Source organism: Oncorhynchus tshawytscha, linkage group LG04 (assembly GCF_018296145.1).
Source record: "Oncorhynchus tshawytscha isolate Ot180627B linkage group LG04, Otsh_v2.0, whole genome shotgun sequence".
In the NCBI taxonomy this organism is placed as follows: domain Eukaryota; kingdom Metazoa; phylum Chordata; class Actinopteri; order Salmoniformes; family Salmonidae; genus Oncorhynchus; species Oncorhynchus tshawytscha.
Genome location: NC_056432.1, coordinates 25,400,946 through 25,416,341, shown reverse-complemented (window position 1 = coordinate 25,416,341; position 15,396 = coordinate 25,400,946). Strand labels below are relative to the sequence as shown.

The 15,396-nt window shown below is 43.3% G+C and overlaps 1 protein-coding gene across 2 annotated transcripts in view; it reads right to left on the bottom strand.

The window, feature by feature from the left end:
* The window catches only part of LOC112248415 (solute carrier family 15 member 4), a 48,080-nt gene extending 33,790 nt beyond the window's left edge, over positions 1-14,290 (bottom strand). Inside the window, exons 1-3 of one of the 2 annotated variants that reach the window (XM_024417418.2) lie at positions 13,243-14,290; positions 12,375-12,991; positions 11,007-11,299 (exon numbers count right to left, since the gene is read on the bottom strand). In XM_024417418.2, the coding sequence (XP_024273186.1) occupies positions 11,007-11,299; positions 12,375-12,944 (863 nt within the window). In that variant the 5' untranslated portion in view covers positions 12,945-12,991; positions 13,243-14,290. The remainder of the gene's footprint in view (positions 1-11,006; positions 11,300-12,374; positions 12,992-13,242) is intronic. The other variant, XM_024417417.2, reaches the window with a different exon arrangement.
* Between the last annotated feature and the right edge of the window lie 1,106 nt (positions 14,291-15,396).

The window sequence follows — 15,396 nt, the reverse complement described above, 5'->3', positions numbered from 1 at the left end:
GCTATATCAGCTTCATTCACTCTTCTTCTTCTAACTTCTTGCTCGTGCTAGTTTTAGAGAAAACTGCTGTGGAAAACTCAGCCAGAAGCTAGCAAGTGTCAAGTGAATCCACAACATTACCACAAACAAAGTTACTTGTTTGAGATACTAGCGAATGATGTCACAATTTATTATATAGATAGATGCTCTGCTTTATAAGGTCTTAAATAGCTAATGTTAGCTAGCATAACCTATGTCGACTAAGTTATCTAGCTAGGTTGCCAGCCACTGTCATGGTAACTAGGTTAAAAAACGTAAACATGCAGTGGACGGGCTATTTTGAAAATATGATTATATTAAAATAATGCACAATTACTTATGAGAATATTTTTGTAGATTACAATTTTAATGATTTGGCATTATAAGTAGTGTGAAAATATATTTTGACATTTTCATGGATACATTAGCGAAATGTTTTCTGTTAGAGAGTGGAGAGGAGGAAGACTGGATAGGAAGAAGCGTGAAAGATAGGAGGAAAGTTAAAGATATGATTACAGAGCCTGCCAATTTATTATTGCAAACCATTTTTTTAGATAAAATACAAAAATGGGGCAAGCAATGGGAATCTGTTAACTGAAGTATTTTTTCTAATAGTGTACTATATATTAGTGTAGGGGGCAGTATTTTGATGTTTGGATGAAAAACATACCCAAATGAAACTGCCTATTTCTCAGGCCCAGAATATGCATATAATTGTCAGATTAGGATAGAAAACACTAAAGTTTCCAAAACTGTAAAAATATTGTCTGAGAGTACAACAGAATTGATATTGCAGTCAAAAACCTGAGGAAAATCCAACCAGGAAGTGCTGTTTTTCCTGAGACCTCTGTTCCATTGCATGCCTTCCCTTCATTTAAAGGGAAATCAACCAGATTCCTTTCTCTATGGCTTCCACATGGTGTGTACAGTCTTTAGACGGTTTCAGGCTTTTATTCTGAAAAATGAGAGAAAGATCACATCGCATCAGTAGATGGCTGGGTGCCAGCAGAGTTTTGCATGCGCAACAGCTTGGAGCAGACATTTTCTCTCTCTCTCTCCTATTGAAAAGGCTACGGTCCGGTTGAAATATTATTGATTATTTTTTGTAAAAACAACCTGAGGATTGATTATAAAAAACATTTGACATGTTTCTACGAACTTTACGGATACTATTTGGAATTTGTCTGCCCCATCGTGACCGCTCGAGCCTGTGGATTTCTGAACAAAACGCGCCAACCAAATGGAGGTATTTTGGATATAAAAATTATCTTTATTGAACAAAAGGAACATTTATTGTGTAACTGGGAGTCTCATGAGTGTAAACATCTGAAGATCAAAGGTAAGTCATTCATTTTATTGCTTTTCTGACCAATCTACTTTGCTGCTAGCTGTTTGTAATGTTTTGGCTCCTGAGAGAGATGTCCTAACATAAACGCTTGGATAGCTTTTGCTGTAAAGCTTTTTTGAAATCTGACAAGCCAGGTGGATTAACAACAAGCTAAGCTGTGTTTTGCTATATTGCACTTGTGATTTCAGTGAAAATTAAATATTTTTAGTAATTTAAAAATTGGCGCTCTGCAATTCAGCAGCTGTTGGCGAAAATGATCCTGCTAAAGGGATCGGTGTGCCAAGAAGTTAAGGGAGTAAAAAGAGTGAAGCGAGGAGAGTGTGGAAGAGTGAGGTGGAAAGGAAGAAAAAGCAGGAAGACAAGTGGAGAAAGATTGGAGGAGAAGAAAAAGTTGAGAGTAAGAAGAGCAGATAGGAGGTACAATGACTCTTTCCAATAAACAGAAATGCCATTTTAATGACATGAGAGAATTTCCATTTATACGCTCAGGTCAAGATGATAGAATGGTTAACTGCACCCTTTGTAATTCCTCTTTTCCAATTGGCAGCGGGGGAAGAACGGCAGTGGTAGAACATCAGACAAAAAAAGCATAAATCCCCTCTGATTGCCCATGTTGGTATGCCCTCTGTCACCACATTCTTCAAGAAGGTAGCCTTCCCAAGAAGAATATGCTTTAGCTGTGCAGGAGGGTGTCTTAGCATACCACACTATGCGACACAATCATAGTTACAGATCTATGGACTGCACAGCACAACTGACACGAAAGCTTTATGAGCCGAAGTCTACATGTGCTCGGACAAAATGTGAAGCCATAGTGAGTAACGTGTTAGCACCATGGGCAACTACTTTGGTAACAGGACATAGACCACGTTGAATTTGTGTCCCTGTCCATTGATGCGTCCAATCATGGACATGTAAAGCTGCTGCCAGTATCCAAAAATGTAACCTGCAAAACAAAGTTGTGGCATTCTCTGCCAACAACACAAATACCAACTTTAGAGGTCTGAATAGGCTGGGGAGGGTCAATGTCCATACCAAAGTTAAAAATGCTCTGCAGCGGGAGGGGATTGGCATCATTCATAACACAGCCAGAACAGCTTTGGATATGATTCCCCTTGATGTTGAGTACCTGCTCAAAGATATTTGGATAGTTTCATATTTTCACCATCAGAGTAGAAGACTGAAGAGCTTTTGTGAGTTTGTTGGCCAGGACTACCATAACATTTTAGTACACAGCTATGTTCGCTGGCTGTCCATGCTCCCTGCTCTAGAAAGAGTGCTTAAAAGGTATGTGCCATTCTTTCTGAAGACAAATGCCCTGTTGTCCTGCGAGCAATGTTCGAAGATCCACTGACTGAACTTTGGCTGGCCTTTGTCCATGGAAACTTGACCGTATTCAGTGACATTATCAAGATGCTTGAATAACAGGACTGCTGTGCTGTGGAGTCAGCTGCAATTCTGAGAAACATTGAGGCAAAATTGACTGCAAGATGTGATGACAACTTCATTCCAGTTTTGGTCAGAGGACTTCTGAGAGAGCTAGAGGGAAATGGAGCAATGTCTAAAGAGAGCTCTCAAAACATCCCAATCATTTTTCACTGTGGCTGTGAACTACTTGCAAGCATGGGGAAAGCACACAGATAATCTAAAATATTTACATTGTCTCCTTTTAAAAAGGCAACCTCAGCATGAAGAGATCCAGAAGGCAGCAGGCACACTGCAGGAAAAATGCCCCAATATGACCATCAATGAGGATGCATTGTTTGATGAGGTTACTGGCCTGCAAGAGTTCCTAAAGGGGGGAAATCGCTTGAACAATGGAAAACATTGGAGATACCGCTTAGTCAGAGATGGAGCACGGTGGTTACAAACTTCAAAGAGAATGACATCCCACACTAACGTGGCTAGATTAGCATCTGTTGTCAAGTGCTTATCTGGAAGTAATGCACCAGTCGAGAGAGTGTTCTCCCAAATGAATGATATATGGACAGCAGCAAGAAATAGGTTCACTGTTCCTACCATCAAGACCATGCTTATTGTGAAGACGAACTTCAACCTCCCCTGCCAGGAGTTCATGGAAAAGCTGGCCAAAGACAGAGCAATCTTGAAGAAGATACATTCTGCTGAGAAATATACAGATTAGGTTGGTATAAGTATATTATGTAGTTAACAACTTAATTAAGAAATAAGACAATGAGATTGGTAAGTACAATGCTCAAAAAAATAAAGGGAACACTAAGATAACACATCATAGATCTGAATGAATTAAATATTCTTATTAAATACGTTTTTCTTTACATAGTTGGATGAGCTGACAAAATCACACACAAATTATCAATGGAAATCAAATGTATCAACCCATGGAGGTCTGGATTTGGAGTCACACTCAAAATTAAAGTGGAAAACCACACTACAGGCTGATCCAACTTTGATGTAATGTCCTTAAAATGAGGCTCAGTAGTGTGTGTGGCCTCCACGTGCCTGTATGACCTCCCTACAACGCCTGGGCATGCTCCTGATGAGGATGGATGGTCTCCTGAGGGATCTCCTCCCAGACCTGGACTAAAGCATCCGCCAACTCCTGGACAGTGCAACGTGGCGTTGGTGGATGGAGCGAGACATGATGTCCCAGATGTGCTCAATTGGATTCAGGTCTGGGGAACGGGCGGGCCAGTCCATAGCATCAATGCCTTCCTCTTGCAGGAACTGCTGACACACTCCAGCCACATGAGGTCTAGCATTGTCTTGCATTAGGAGGAACCCAGGACCAACCGCACCAGCATATGGTCTCACAAGGGGTCTGAGGATCTCATCTCGGTACCTAATGGCAGTCAGGCTACCTCTGGCTAGCACATGGAGGGCTGTGCGGCCCCCCAAAGAAATGCCACCCCACACCATGACTGACCCACCGCCAAACCGGTCATGCTGGAGGATGTTGCAGGCAGCAGAACATTCTCCACGGCATCTCCAGACTGTCACGTCTGTCACATGTGCTCAGTGTAAACCTGCTTTCATCTGTGAAGAGCACAGGGCACCAGTGGCGAATTTGCCAATCTTGGTGTTCTCTGGCAAATGAAAAACGTCCTGCACGGTGTTGGGCTGTAAGCACAACCCCCACCTGTGGACGTCGGGGCCTCATACCACCCTCATGGAGTCTGTTTCTGACCGTTTGAGCAGACACATGCACATTTGTGGCCTGCTGGAGGTCATTTTGCAGGACTCTGGCAGTGCTCCTCCTTGCACAAATGCGGAGGTAGCAGTCCTGCTGCTGGGTTGTTGCCCTCCTACGGCCTTCTCCACGTCTCCTGATGTACTGGCCTGTCTCCTGGTAGCGCCTCCATGCTCTGGACACTACGCTGACAGACACAGCAAACCTTCTTGCCACAGCTCGCATTGATGTGCTATCCTGGATGAGCTGCACTACCTGAGCCACTTGTGTGGGTTGTAGACTCCATCTCATGCTACCACTAGAGTGAAAGCACCGCCAGCATTCAAAAGTGACCAAAACATCAGCCAGGAAGCATAGGAACTGAGAAGTGGTCTATGGTCCCCACCTGCAGAACCACTCCTTTATTGGGGGTGTCTTGCTAATTGCCTATAATTTCCACCTGTTGTCTATTCCATTTGCACAACAGCATGTGAAATGTATTGTCAATCAGTGTTGCTTCCTAAGTGGACAGTTTGATTTCACAGAAGTGTGATTGACTTGGAGTTACATTGTGTTGTTTAAGTGTTCCCTTTACTTTTTGAGCAGTGTATTTCACATATACTATTGTCTGTTTTTTAAATTTTGCTCATGTTCTCTTCTGCTCTTATTCTACCAGGACCACTGAATGGCTGTTCAGATCAGACAGTTCTGTCTTGTCTGAGTGTTTCTGTAATATAGTTGTTCTCTCTGTCTATCACAGTGTGCCTGTTAAGACTAAATACATGAAACCGGAATTGTCCCCATTTTTTATTTCATAGATAATAACATTGGATATTTTAATGATAGATTGACCGCCGAACTGGAAATGTCCCCGGTTTTAATGTCAGAAATCTGGTCACCTTACATAAAGAGCTACGATCAACACCTAGTGGTGTGGTACTATCTTGGATTAGAGAACAACCATAACATAGCCTTCTTTTTTACTCCCAAAGTAGATTAGAACATGTTTGCTACAAAGTCAAGATTGTGTTTCCATTGAGATCAGAGAGCACAGCCTCTTCCACACCTTTTATCTAGCCTACATATAGATACTGATACTACTAAAGACGCATTTCCATTGGAATTCTGAAGTCAACCCAGGTTGGGCTAAGTAGACTGCCTCCAGAAATGACAAATTATGTCATGTTGCTAGGTACCCAATATGTGACTGCAGCTAGCTTAGCTAATGTTACTAGCTAGCAAGATGAAGACTTTAATTCACCCTCACCATGCAGTAAATAACATTACTTATACTCCTGCCAGTTCCAGCCAGACTCAGCCATGTATGTAGCTTGCTGACATTAGCTAGCTAGGTAAACGGTTAGCGCCGTTGCGCTAACCGGGTAGCATAACAGGCATAACAGGGTAGCTAGCATTCGAGAGCTGACTTTTCTTATAAAAGTTTGTGTAGTACAAAAATGAATGAAGGATCCAGCTATGGTGGTAATTTGCACCATGTGTGACTACTGCAGTAGTGCTTGTCCATGTGCTAGCTAACAGCAACAAGCCCAGACAAGCTAGCTAACTAAAAATGTTGACAGCATCCAGCAGTTTTTTTTATTTGTATTTTACCTTTATTTAACCAGGTAGGCAAGTTGAGAACAAGTTCTCATTTACAATTGCGACCTGGCCAAGATAAAGCAAAGCAGTTCGACACATACAACGACACAGAGTTACACATGGAGTAAAACAAACATACAGTCAATAATACAGTATAAACAAGTCTATATACAATGTGAGCAAATGAGGTGAGAAGGGAGGTAAAGGCAAAAAAGGCCATGGTGGCAAAGTAAATACAATATAGCAAGTAAAACACTGGAATGGTAGTTTTGCAATGGAAGAATGTGCAAAGTAGAAATAAAAATAATGGGGTGCAAAGGAGCAAAATTAATACAGTTGGGAAAGAGGTAGTTGTTTGGGCTAAGTACAGGTGCAGTAATCTGTGAGCTGCTCTGACAGTTGGTGCTTAAAGCTAGTGAGGGAGATAAGTGTTTCCAGTTTCAGAGATTTTTGTAGTTCGTTCCAGTCATTGGCAGCAGAGAACTGGAAGGAGAGGCGGCCAAAGAAAGAATTGGTTTTGGGGGTGACTAGAGAGATATACCTGCTGGAGCGTGTGCTACAGGTGGGAGATGCTATGGTGACCAGCGAGCTGAGATAAGGGGGGACTTTACCTAGCAGGGTCTTGTAGATGACATGGAGCCAGTGGGTTTGGCGACGAGTATGAAGCGAGGGCCAGCCAACGAGAGCGTACAGGTCGCAATGGTGGGTAGTATATGGGGCTTTGGTGACAAAACGGATTGCACTGTGATAGACTGCATCCAATTTGTTGAGTAGGGTATTGGAGGCTATTTTGTAAATGACATAGCCAAAGTCAAGGATTGGTAGGATGGTCAGTTTTACAAGGGTGTTTGGCAGCATGAGTGAAGGATGCTTTGTTGCGAAATAGGAAGCCAATTCTAGATTTAACTTTGGATTGGAGATGTTTGATATGGGTCTAGAAAGAGAGTTTACAGTCTAACCAGACACCTAAGTATTTGTAGTTGTCCACGTATTCTAAGTCAGAGCCGTCCAGAGTAGTGATGTTGGACAGGCGGGTAGGTGCAGGTAGCGATCGGTTGAAGAGCATGCATTTAGTTTTACTTGTATTTAAGAGCAATTGGAGGCCACGGAAGGAGAGTTGTATGGCATTGAAGCTTGCCTGGAGGGTTGTTAACACAGTGTCCAAAGAAGGGCAGGAAGTATACAGAATGGTGTCGTCTGCGTAGGAGGTGGATCAGAGACTCACCAGCAGCATCATGATGTATACAGAGAAGAGAGTCGGTCCAAGAATTGAACCCTGTGGCACCCCCAGAGACTGCCAGAGGTCCGGACAACAGACCCTCCGATTTGACACTCTGAACTCTATCAGAGAAGTAGTTGGTGAACCAGGCGAGGCAATCATTTGAGAAACCAAGGCTGTCGAGTCTGCCGATGAGGATGTGGTGATTGACAGAGTCGAAAGCCTTGGCCAGATCAATGAATACAGCTGCACAGTAATGTTTCTTATCGATGGCGGTTAAGATATCGTTTAGGACCTTGAGCGGGGCTGAGGTGCACCCATGACCAGCTCTGAAACCAGATTGCATAGCAGAGAAGGTATGGTGAGATTCGAAATGGTCGGTAATCTGTTTGTTGACTTGGCTTTCGAAGACCTTAGAAAAGGCACGGTAGGTTAGATATAGGTCTGTAGCAGTTTGGGTCAAGAGTGTCCCCCCCTTTGAAGAGGGGGATGACCGCAGCTGCTTTCCAATCTTTGGGAATCTCAGACGACACGAAAGAGAGGTTGAACAGGCTAGTAATAGGGGTGGCAACAATTTCGGCAGATAATTTTAGAAAGAAAGGGTCCAGATTGTCTAGCCCGGCTGATTTGTAGGGGTCCAGATTTTGCAGCTGAATGGATTTGGGAGAAGGAGAAATGGGGAAGGCTTGGGAGAGTTGCTGTTGGGGGTGCAGTGCTGTTGACCGGGGTAGGAGTAGCCAGGTGGAAAGCATGGCCAGCCGTAGAAAAATGCTTATTGAAATTCTCAATTATGGTGGATTTATCAGTGGTGACAGTGTTTCCTATCTTCAGTGCAGTGGGCAGCTGGGAGGAGGTGTTCTTATTCTCCATGGACTTTACAGTGTCCCAGAACGTTTTTGAGTTAGTGTTGCAGGAAGCAAATTTCTGCTTGAAAAATCGAGCCTTGGCTCTTCTAACTGCCTGTGTATAATGGTTTCTAGCTTCCCTGAACAGCTGCATATCACGGGGGCTGTTCGATGCTAATGCAGAACGCCATAGGATGTTTTTGTGTTGGTTAAGGGCAGTCAGGTCTGGGGAGAACCAAGGGCTATATCTGTTCCTGGTTCTAAATTTCTTGAATGGGGCATGTTTATTTAAGATGGTTAGGAAGGCATTTAAAAAAATATCCAGGCATCCTCTACTGACGGGATGAGATCAATATCCTTCCAGGATACCCCGGCCAGGTCTGAAAGGCCTGCTCGCAGAAGTGTTTCAGGGAGCGTTTTACAGTGATGAGTGGAGGTCGTTTGACCGCTGACCCATTACAGATGCAGGCAATGAGGCAGTGATCGCTGAGATCTTGGTTGAAGACAGCAGAGGTGTATTTAGAGGGGAAGTTGGTTAGGATGATATCTATGAGGGTGCCCGTGTTTAAGGCTTTGGGGAGGTACCTGGTAGGTTCATTGATAATTTGTGTGAGATTGAGGGCATCAAGTTTAGATTGTAGGATGGCTGGGGTGTTAAGCATGTTCCAGTTTAGGTCGCCTAGCAGCACGAACTCTGAAGATAGATGGGGGCAATCAGTTCACATATGGTGTCCAGAGCACAGCTGGGGGCAGAGGGTGGTCTATAGCAGGCGGCAACGGTGAGAGACTTGTTTTTAGAGAGGTGGATTTTTAAAAGTAGAAGTTCAAATTGTTTGGGTACAGACCTGGATAGTAGGACAGAACTCTGCAGGCTATCTTTGCAGTAGATTGCAACACCGCCCCCTTTGGCAGTTCTATCTTGTCTGAAAATGTTGTAGTTTGGAATTAAAATTTCTGAATTTTTGGTGGTCTTCCTAAGCCAGGATTCAGACACAGCTAGAACATCCGGGTTGGCAGAGTGTGCTAAAGCAGTGAATAGAACAAACTTAGGGAGGAGGCTTCTAATGTTAACATGCATGAAACCAAGGCTATTACGGTTACAGAAGTCGTCAAAAGAGAGCGCCTGGGGAATAGGAGTGGAGCTAGGCACTGCCGGGCCTGGATTCACCTCTACATCGCCAGAGGAACATAGGAGGAGTAGAATAAGGGTGCGGCTAAAAGCTATGAGAATTGGTCGTCTAGAACGTCTGGAACATAGAGTAAAAGGAGGTTTCTGGGGGCGGTAAAATAGCTTCAAGGTATAATGTACAGACAAAGGTATGGTAGTATGTGAATACAGTGGAGGTAAACCTAGGTATTGAGTGATGAAGAGAGAGATATTGTCTCTAGAAACATCATTGAAACCAGGAGATGTCATTGCATGTGTGGGTGGTGGAACTAATAGGTTGGATAAGGTATAGTGAGCAGGACTAGAGGGTCTACAGTGAAATAAGCCAATAAACACTAACCAGAACAGCAATGGACAAGACATATTGACATTAAGGAGAGGCATGCTTAGTCGAGTGATCAAAAGTGTCCGGTGAGTGGAGAGGTTGGTTGGGGGGTCACGGCGATTTAGACAGCTAGCCAGGCCATCGGTAGCAAGCTAGCATAGGATGGAGGTCTGTTGTTAGCCACCTCTTGCGTTCCGTCAGTAGATTTAGTGGGGTTCCGTGTGGTAGAGGGGATTAATCCAAATCACACAACAACAACAAAAATAAAAACAATAGATATAGTTATAGAGGCCCAAGAAGAAAACATAATAATAATAATAAAAATAAATAAATTGTCCGATTGTCTATTCAGATAGCAGCCGGTAAGACAGCTACCGGTTAGCAGGCCGCAGATGGGCGTTCAGGTAACGTCGCGACGGAGGAGCCAGCCGGATTTCCTTCGGGTATATAACGTCGGCAGTTCAGTTGTGAAGGCCCGGTGGGGCTCCGCGTAGGCAGTAAAACGGGTCCGGATAGGTGACTGCAGCCCAGGAGTGATTGATGGAACTCAGGAGTGATTGACGGAGCTGGCTAGCTCCAGAATAATTTATGTTTGCTCCGGAATCGACGAAGGCCGATAGTCACACGGATAGCAGCTAGCTAGCTGTGAGATCCGGGTATGAATGTCCAGAGAGCAGTTGAAATCCAGGGACATGGAGAGAAATTGGTCCGGTATGTTCCGTTCCGAGCCGCGCCGTACAGAACTGGCGATAGATTCGAGCTAAAGGATAGCTGATGACCACAAACTGTGGTTAGCTGAATACTAACGATTTGCCAGTAAAGAAGCTAACTAGCTTCTGATTAGCTTCTGGATTAGCTTCTGGCTAGTTTCAGGCTAGCTTCTTGGAGTTTCTGGCTAGCTTCTTGGAGGATTACAGATTTGAGGTAAATAATACTTTTTTATAAATATAAATTGGTGAGGCGGGTTGCAGGAGAGTGTTTTGAAGATGAGTTGATGGAAAATAAAAATAAAATGTGTATAAAAAAGTTGTAAATATATATATACACACATATATATACAGGACACGACAAGACGAGGACAAAAGACGTCTGAACTGCTATGCCACCTTGGAGACACCCGTGATCAGCTCGGTGGCTGAAAAGTAAAAGGCGTCACCAGCTAGAATTCTAATTGAGCTGGCACCAGTTGTGAAACTGGGCTGCGCTGGCCCGGATTTCCTTCTACCTAGCTTGAATTTGAGATATCCATTTGAGCCACCTTGAATTTGGCCCTAATTGTATGTGCCATTGGAAACGGGGCTTTAGTAACAGCAGTGATCTGCCTGGCCCCTCTTACCGTAGCAGGTTGGGCTCTTTGGGCTGTGTGTTGCAGAAGGCATAAACCAGGATCTTGAACAGGTCAGTGAAGGCACTACCGTCAGCAGGCTTGTTGATGAAGACTGTGCGCCCCAGCAGGAACACCAGGAAAGAGACACCCAGGCACACAGCTGGAATTATGTACCCCAATTGGAAGTTGATGTTCTGCTGGATGTAGGCCACACCACCCAGGGACAAGATGGCACCCAGGTTGATGCACCAGTAGAACCAGTTGAAGAACCTGCGAGTGGCCTCTGGGCCACGATCTTTTACCTGTGAGGCAAAAGGGATTGTCATGGCATTCTGCTCTCCATGAGCATCTTTAGGAAACAAAACAGAATAGTAGTATCATATCAAACTGAAGACATAGGCCTAACATTGCTATCTAATAAGAGAAACACCCTAATTATATTAAACATTTTATTGTATATCCCATCATTCAATGGCAGCGAATGAGTGTATAACATCCACGTGATAAACAGTGCTAACATCTTCCTTTTATTCCGTGCTTGACAAAAAAATGGGAAGAGAACTTTGTGAAAAGCAATGTTATTTCTAGTAATTTATGAATAGGCTAATCTAATCACGTTTTACAGGTGAACAAGATTTCTATGAATCCTGCTCAGTGGCATTTACCTTTTTTCCTCAATATTACTTTGTGAATCCCATAGAAACTTGGGCAATCAAAATGAAACAAATCTAAACCAATCACCCATCAGAAATGTGGTAAAAGACAATGGGATTGAAATCTATGCTAATCAGTCACCAACTCTGAAAACATTTTGGGACAGCCTGGGTTAGCTAGATCAGATTTCCCACTGAAATGGGCTTTCCTCTTTCATTAAGGGTCTTACAGGTAGGCCTAATCTAGAATTGTGATGAGAAACTTAACAGGACAAATGTGAGTTTCACTTCCTAAATTGATGTACAATTACTCATCTAGCATTCTTCTCAGCCTTAGATGACTGGTGTGTTGACCAGACCTGATGGATGGCATTACCCAAATGTAACTTCATGATGAAAATTACAAAAGGGTAAACCAGCAGGGGCCTGGCTGATTGAGTTCGTGGTAAATGTAGAGAGATGACAGGCGTACTAGATCAACATTTAGCCTATTCCACAACTACCATTTCAGTCCATATACAAGGCTGACCAATGTAAGATCATGTTCAGAACCTTTCAGACTTTATAAATTAGGCTGTTATATATATATTCTCTTAAACTCACATATGGGATAACATTAGCAACAATGCATTAGCAACAGTGTAAAGTACAATACATTCATTGAGTTTTCATTTTGACCTTAGAAGCCCTTCTGAAGAAGTCTTATTCATAAGCTTTACTGTACCTGGTCGGCCCCAAATGGAGTGATGTTGGACTTTACTGTTCCTACACCTAGGGCGATGAGAACAAGGCCCATGTAGATCACTGGCCCACAGTAAGGTGCCCGTGTGGGGCAGGTCACATTGCTTGGAGGAGTACTGTTTGAGCTCAAACACTCTGCAGGTTGCACTGGAAATGCAATTTCATCACCACATAGGGCATTCCTGGAGTAGTCATAAGTGATAAATGGGAAAAACAGCATGCCAAGGAAGTATAGAATCAAACTGCCAGCAATTGTCCAGAACTTGCCCAGATATGCATCAGCCAGCCAGCCACCAAATGGTGAGATCAGGTATGTAACCCCCATGAACATCAGGGGGGCCTGGCTGGCCTCAGTCCCATCCCAATAAAATGGGCTACTGTTAAGGAAAAGAACCAGGTTGGAAGTGATGCCATAGAATGCGACTCGTTCCAATGATTCTGCAAGCAGAATCGTTGCACACGCCAGTCTTCTGCCCTGGAACACTGACACAGTCCTGCACACAGAGCTGCTGTCCAAAAGAGGGGTGTTCTCACTGGCATCCCTGCTGGCCATCGTCAGCGGACTTGTTGACTTGAGGTGTTTACTGGAAACGGTCAACACTAAACAAAATGAACACGAGATTATGATACGACGCGTTATGACAATAATTGCAACAGTTAAGATGTTGGAGAAATTACAACAGGGTTGCTCAGTTTGAGAGACACTTGCTAGCCAGCTCAGTTTGAGAGACACTTGCTAGCCAGCTCAGTTTGAGACACTTGCTAAATTTGGTGTGTTTCCTGACACCAGCATACTAACTTTAAGCATGATTATGATTTGCATATTAACATTGAGAAGTAGTATACTGTACCTTCAATTAATGACACACTTTCCAACGTCTGGCATTTAGACTCCTATCTTATCAGTTTGTGCTCGACATGCCACAAAATCAATTGTTCAGAAGAGTGAATATCTACTCGGGTAACTAGTAATGAAACGGACAATCACACACTGCCTGTCAAAGCACTGGCGCGTGACTGTAAATTCGTTCAGCAACATCTAAATTGTGCTTTTTTCCGCATACCGTAAATAGATGGATCGACGTCACAGTTTAAGCGAATGAGGCAGTTAACACCTACGTTTTACAAATCTGCGTTTTGTTCCGTTGCTGTGCTATTTAGTCCGCCCACTTAATGTATTTAGTGAAGCTCCATTGACCGGAATGGAAACAGGCTTATACGCTATTGGTCGAAAAGGGAGATATTCAATACTATTTTTTTCAACACTTCCTGGAGGGCTTGCAGATACGTAAGAAGGCGGGGTAAGAGGGTATGAATAGTCATGAGTCTCGACATAGATCCCGTTGGGTGATTGGTTGAGCCTACTTGAGTGCGTGACGCCACACCGACCAATCGTGAAACCCAGCTTCAGCTTGATCACCAAATTAATTGGGAAATAAAAGCATCAGCAGCTACCTACCAATCTATTTTAGCTTAACTGTCCAATCGTTAAAAGAACGAGCACACTAATTGTTATTTTTACCGTTCCACAAACGCTCTGGTATGTGTTGCTTTATGTAAGAAAGTTAACCCAAATGTATCAAAGAATAGGTAATGCATCCACGATTAGTTAGTGTGTACTACCTGGCCAGTAAACTCGCTAACTAGCTATCCTCCTAAATGCGGTGGTCAGTGGATAAACTACATTGAAAATATTTGTCGCCAGTTATTGTTGCCGATGGTGTAATTATGTCTAACCAATTATTTATTTACACTAGATGACCGTTAGGGGGCGCTGTGTTGAAGCCTCCGTGCCTCCATCTTGGCACCTAACTGACGTTGTAAAAAAATATTTTGGAAGCTGTAGAAATGCATTTCTTAATATCTACATTCGTTTTTGCCACATTTATTCATACAACTACATACATACTTTTAAATTATTGCAAGGAAACAAGCAGGGAGTAGGCCTCGAACCCTCGACCTACTAGCCCGAATTCCAGCGCGCTATCGACTGCTCCAAAAGCATGCTCGAGCTGCAGAGTCGTTACATTATATTATGTGCACTAAACATTTATTTAAAGTATTATATTTTTAGATTACTGTCCTCATTACAACAACACAAATACTTAAATACATGTACTTTGTCCTTGAAACACTGGAATTCAATGTATTAATATGGAGGGGAGTGACAATGTAGCCGAACGGTGGCTTCAAAGCCTCTCAATGGCCAATACATAGCATTTACAATCTAGGGTTTATATACATTATTGTGTCTGATCTTTTGGCTAGATAGCTGTCTTTTGGCGTTCACAATTATCTACTTACTGCATGGCCAATATGCGAGCTAGCTACGATTCAGTCAGTAGCTATCCTTCTAAATGCGGTGGTCACTGGATAAACAAGCTATGAGTTGAACATATGTGGCTGAAAACCAACTAGTAGCTGGTGTTGTTACCCATGGTGGAAGATCTAACCCGCTGATCCTGAAGCATATTTCCCTATGAACTCGCAACGCAAGTCTAGCTAACGTCGCAAATTAGCATTTCGCTAGCTAGCTGAGTTGTTTTATTAGAAAACGGCTGATATGAATCAAACACTATAGCTCATCGGTGACAATGTTCTTGGGGCACGGGAATGTCAGATTCGCATTTCAATTGGATGTTTATTGTCATTGAAGTTGGTGGCTACGACTGGTTTAAGTTTCGGAGCGAGCGAAATTGTCCGCCATGTCTTTGTTTTGGTAATGCTGCGTTCAAAACAACTGGGAACTCAGAAATATCTGACTTTAGAGCACTCGAGATAACTGGGAACTCGTGAAAAAAACGACCTCCCACTGGAAAAAAAATGTTTGGAACAGGCATCCAACTCGGAATTTTACGTCGGGACCTCGGGCATATTTCTAGAGCTCCGACTTCCCGACCTGAATATATTAGGGTGTTCGTAAATTCAGAGCATTCAGAGCGCACACCGAGGAGTAGGGGTGTGTTTTTGTAAATTCAATCTGGAGTACCAGATTGCGCCCAGGA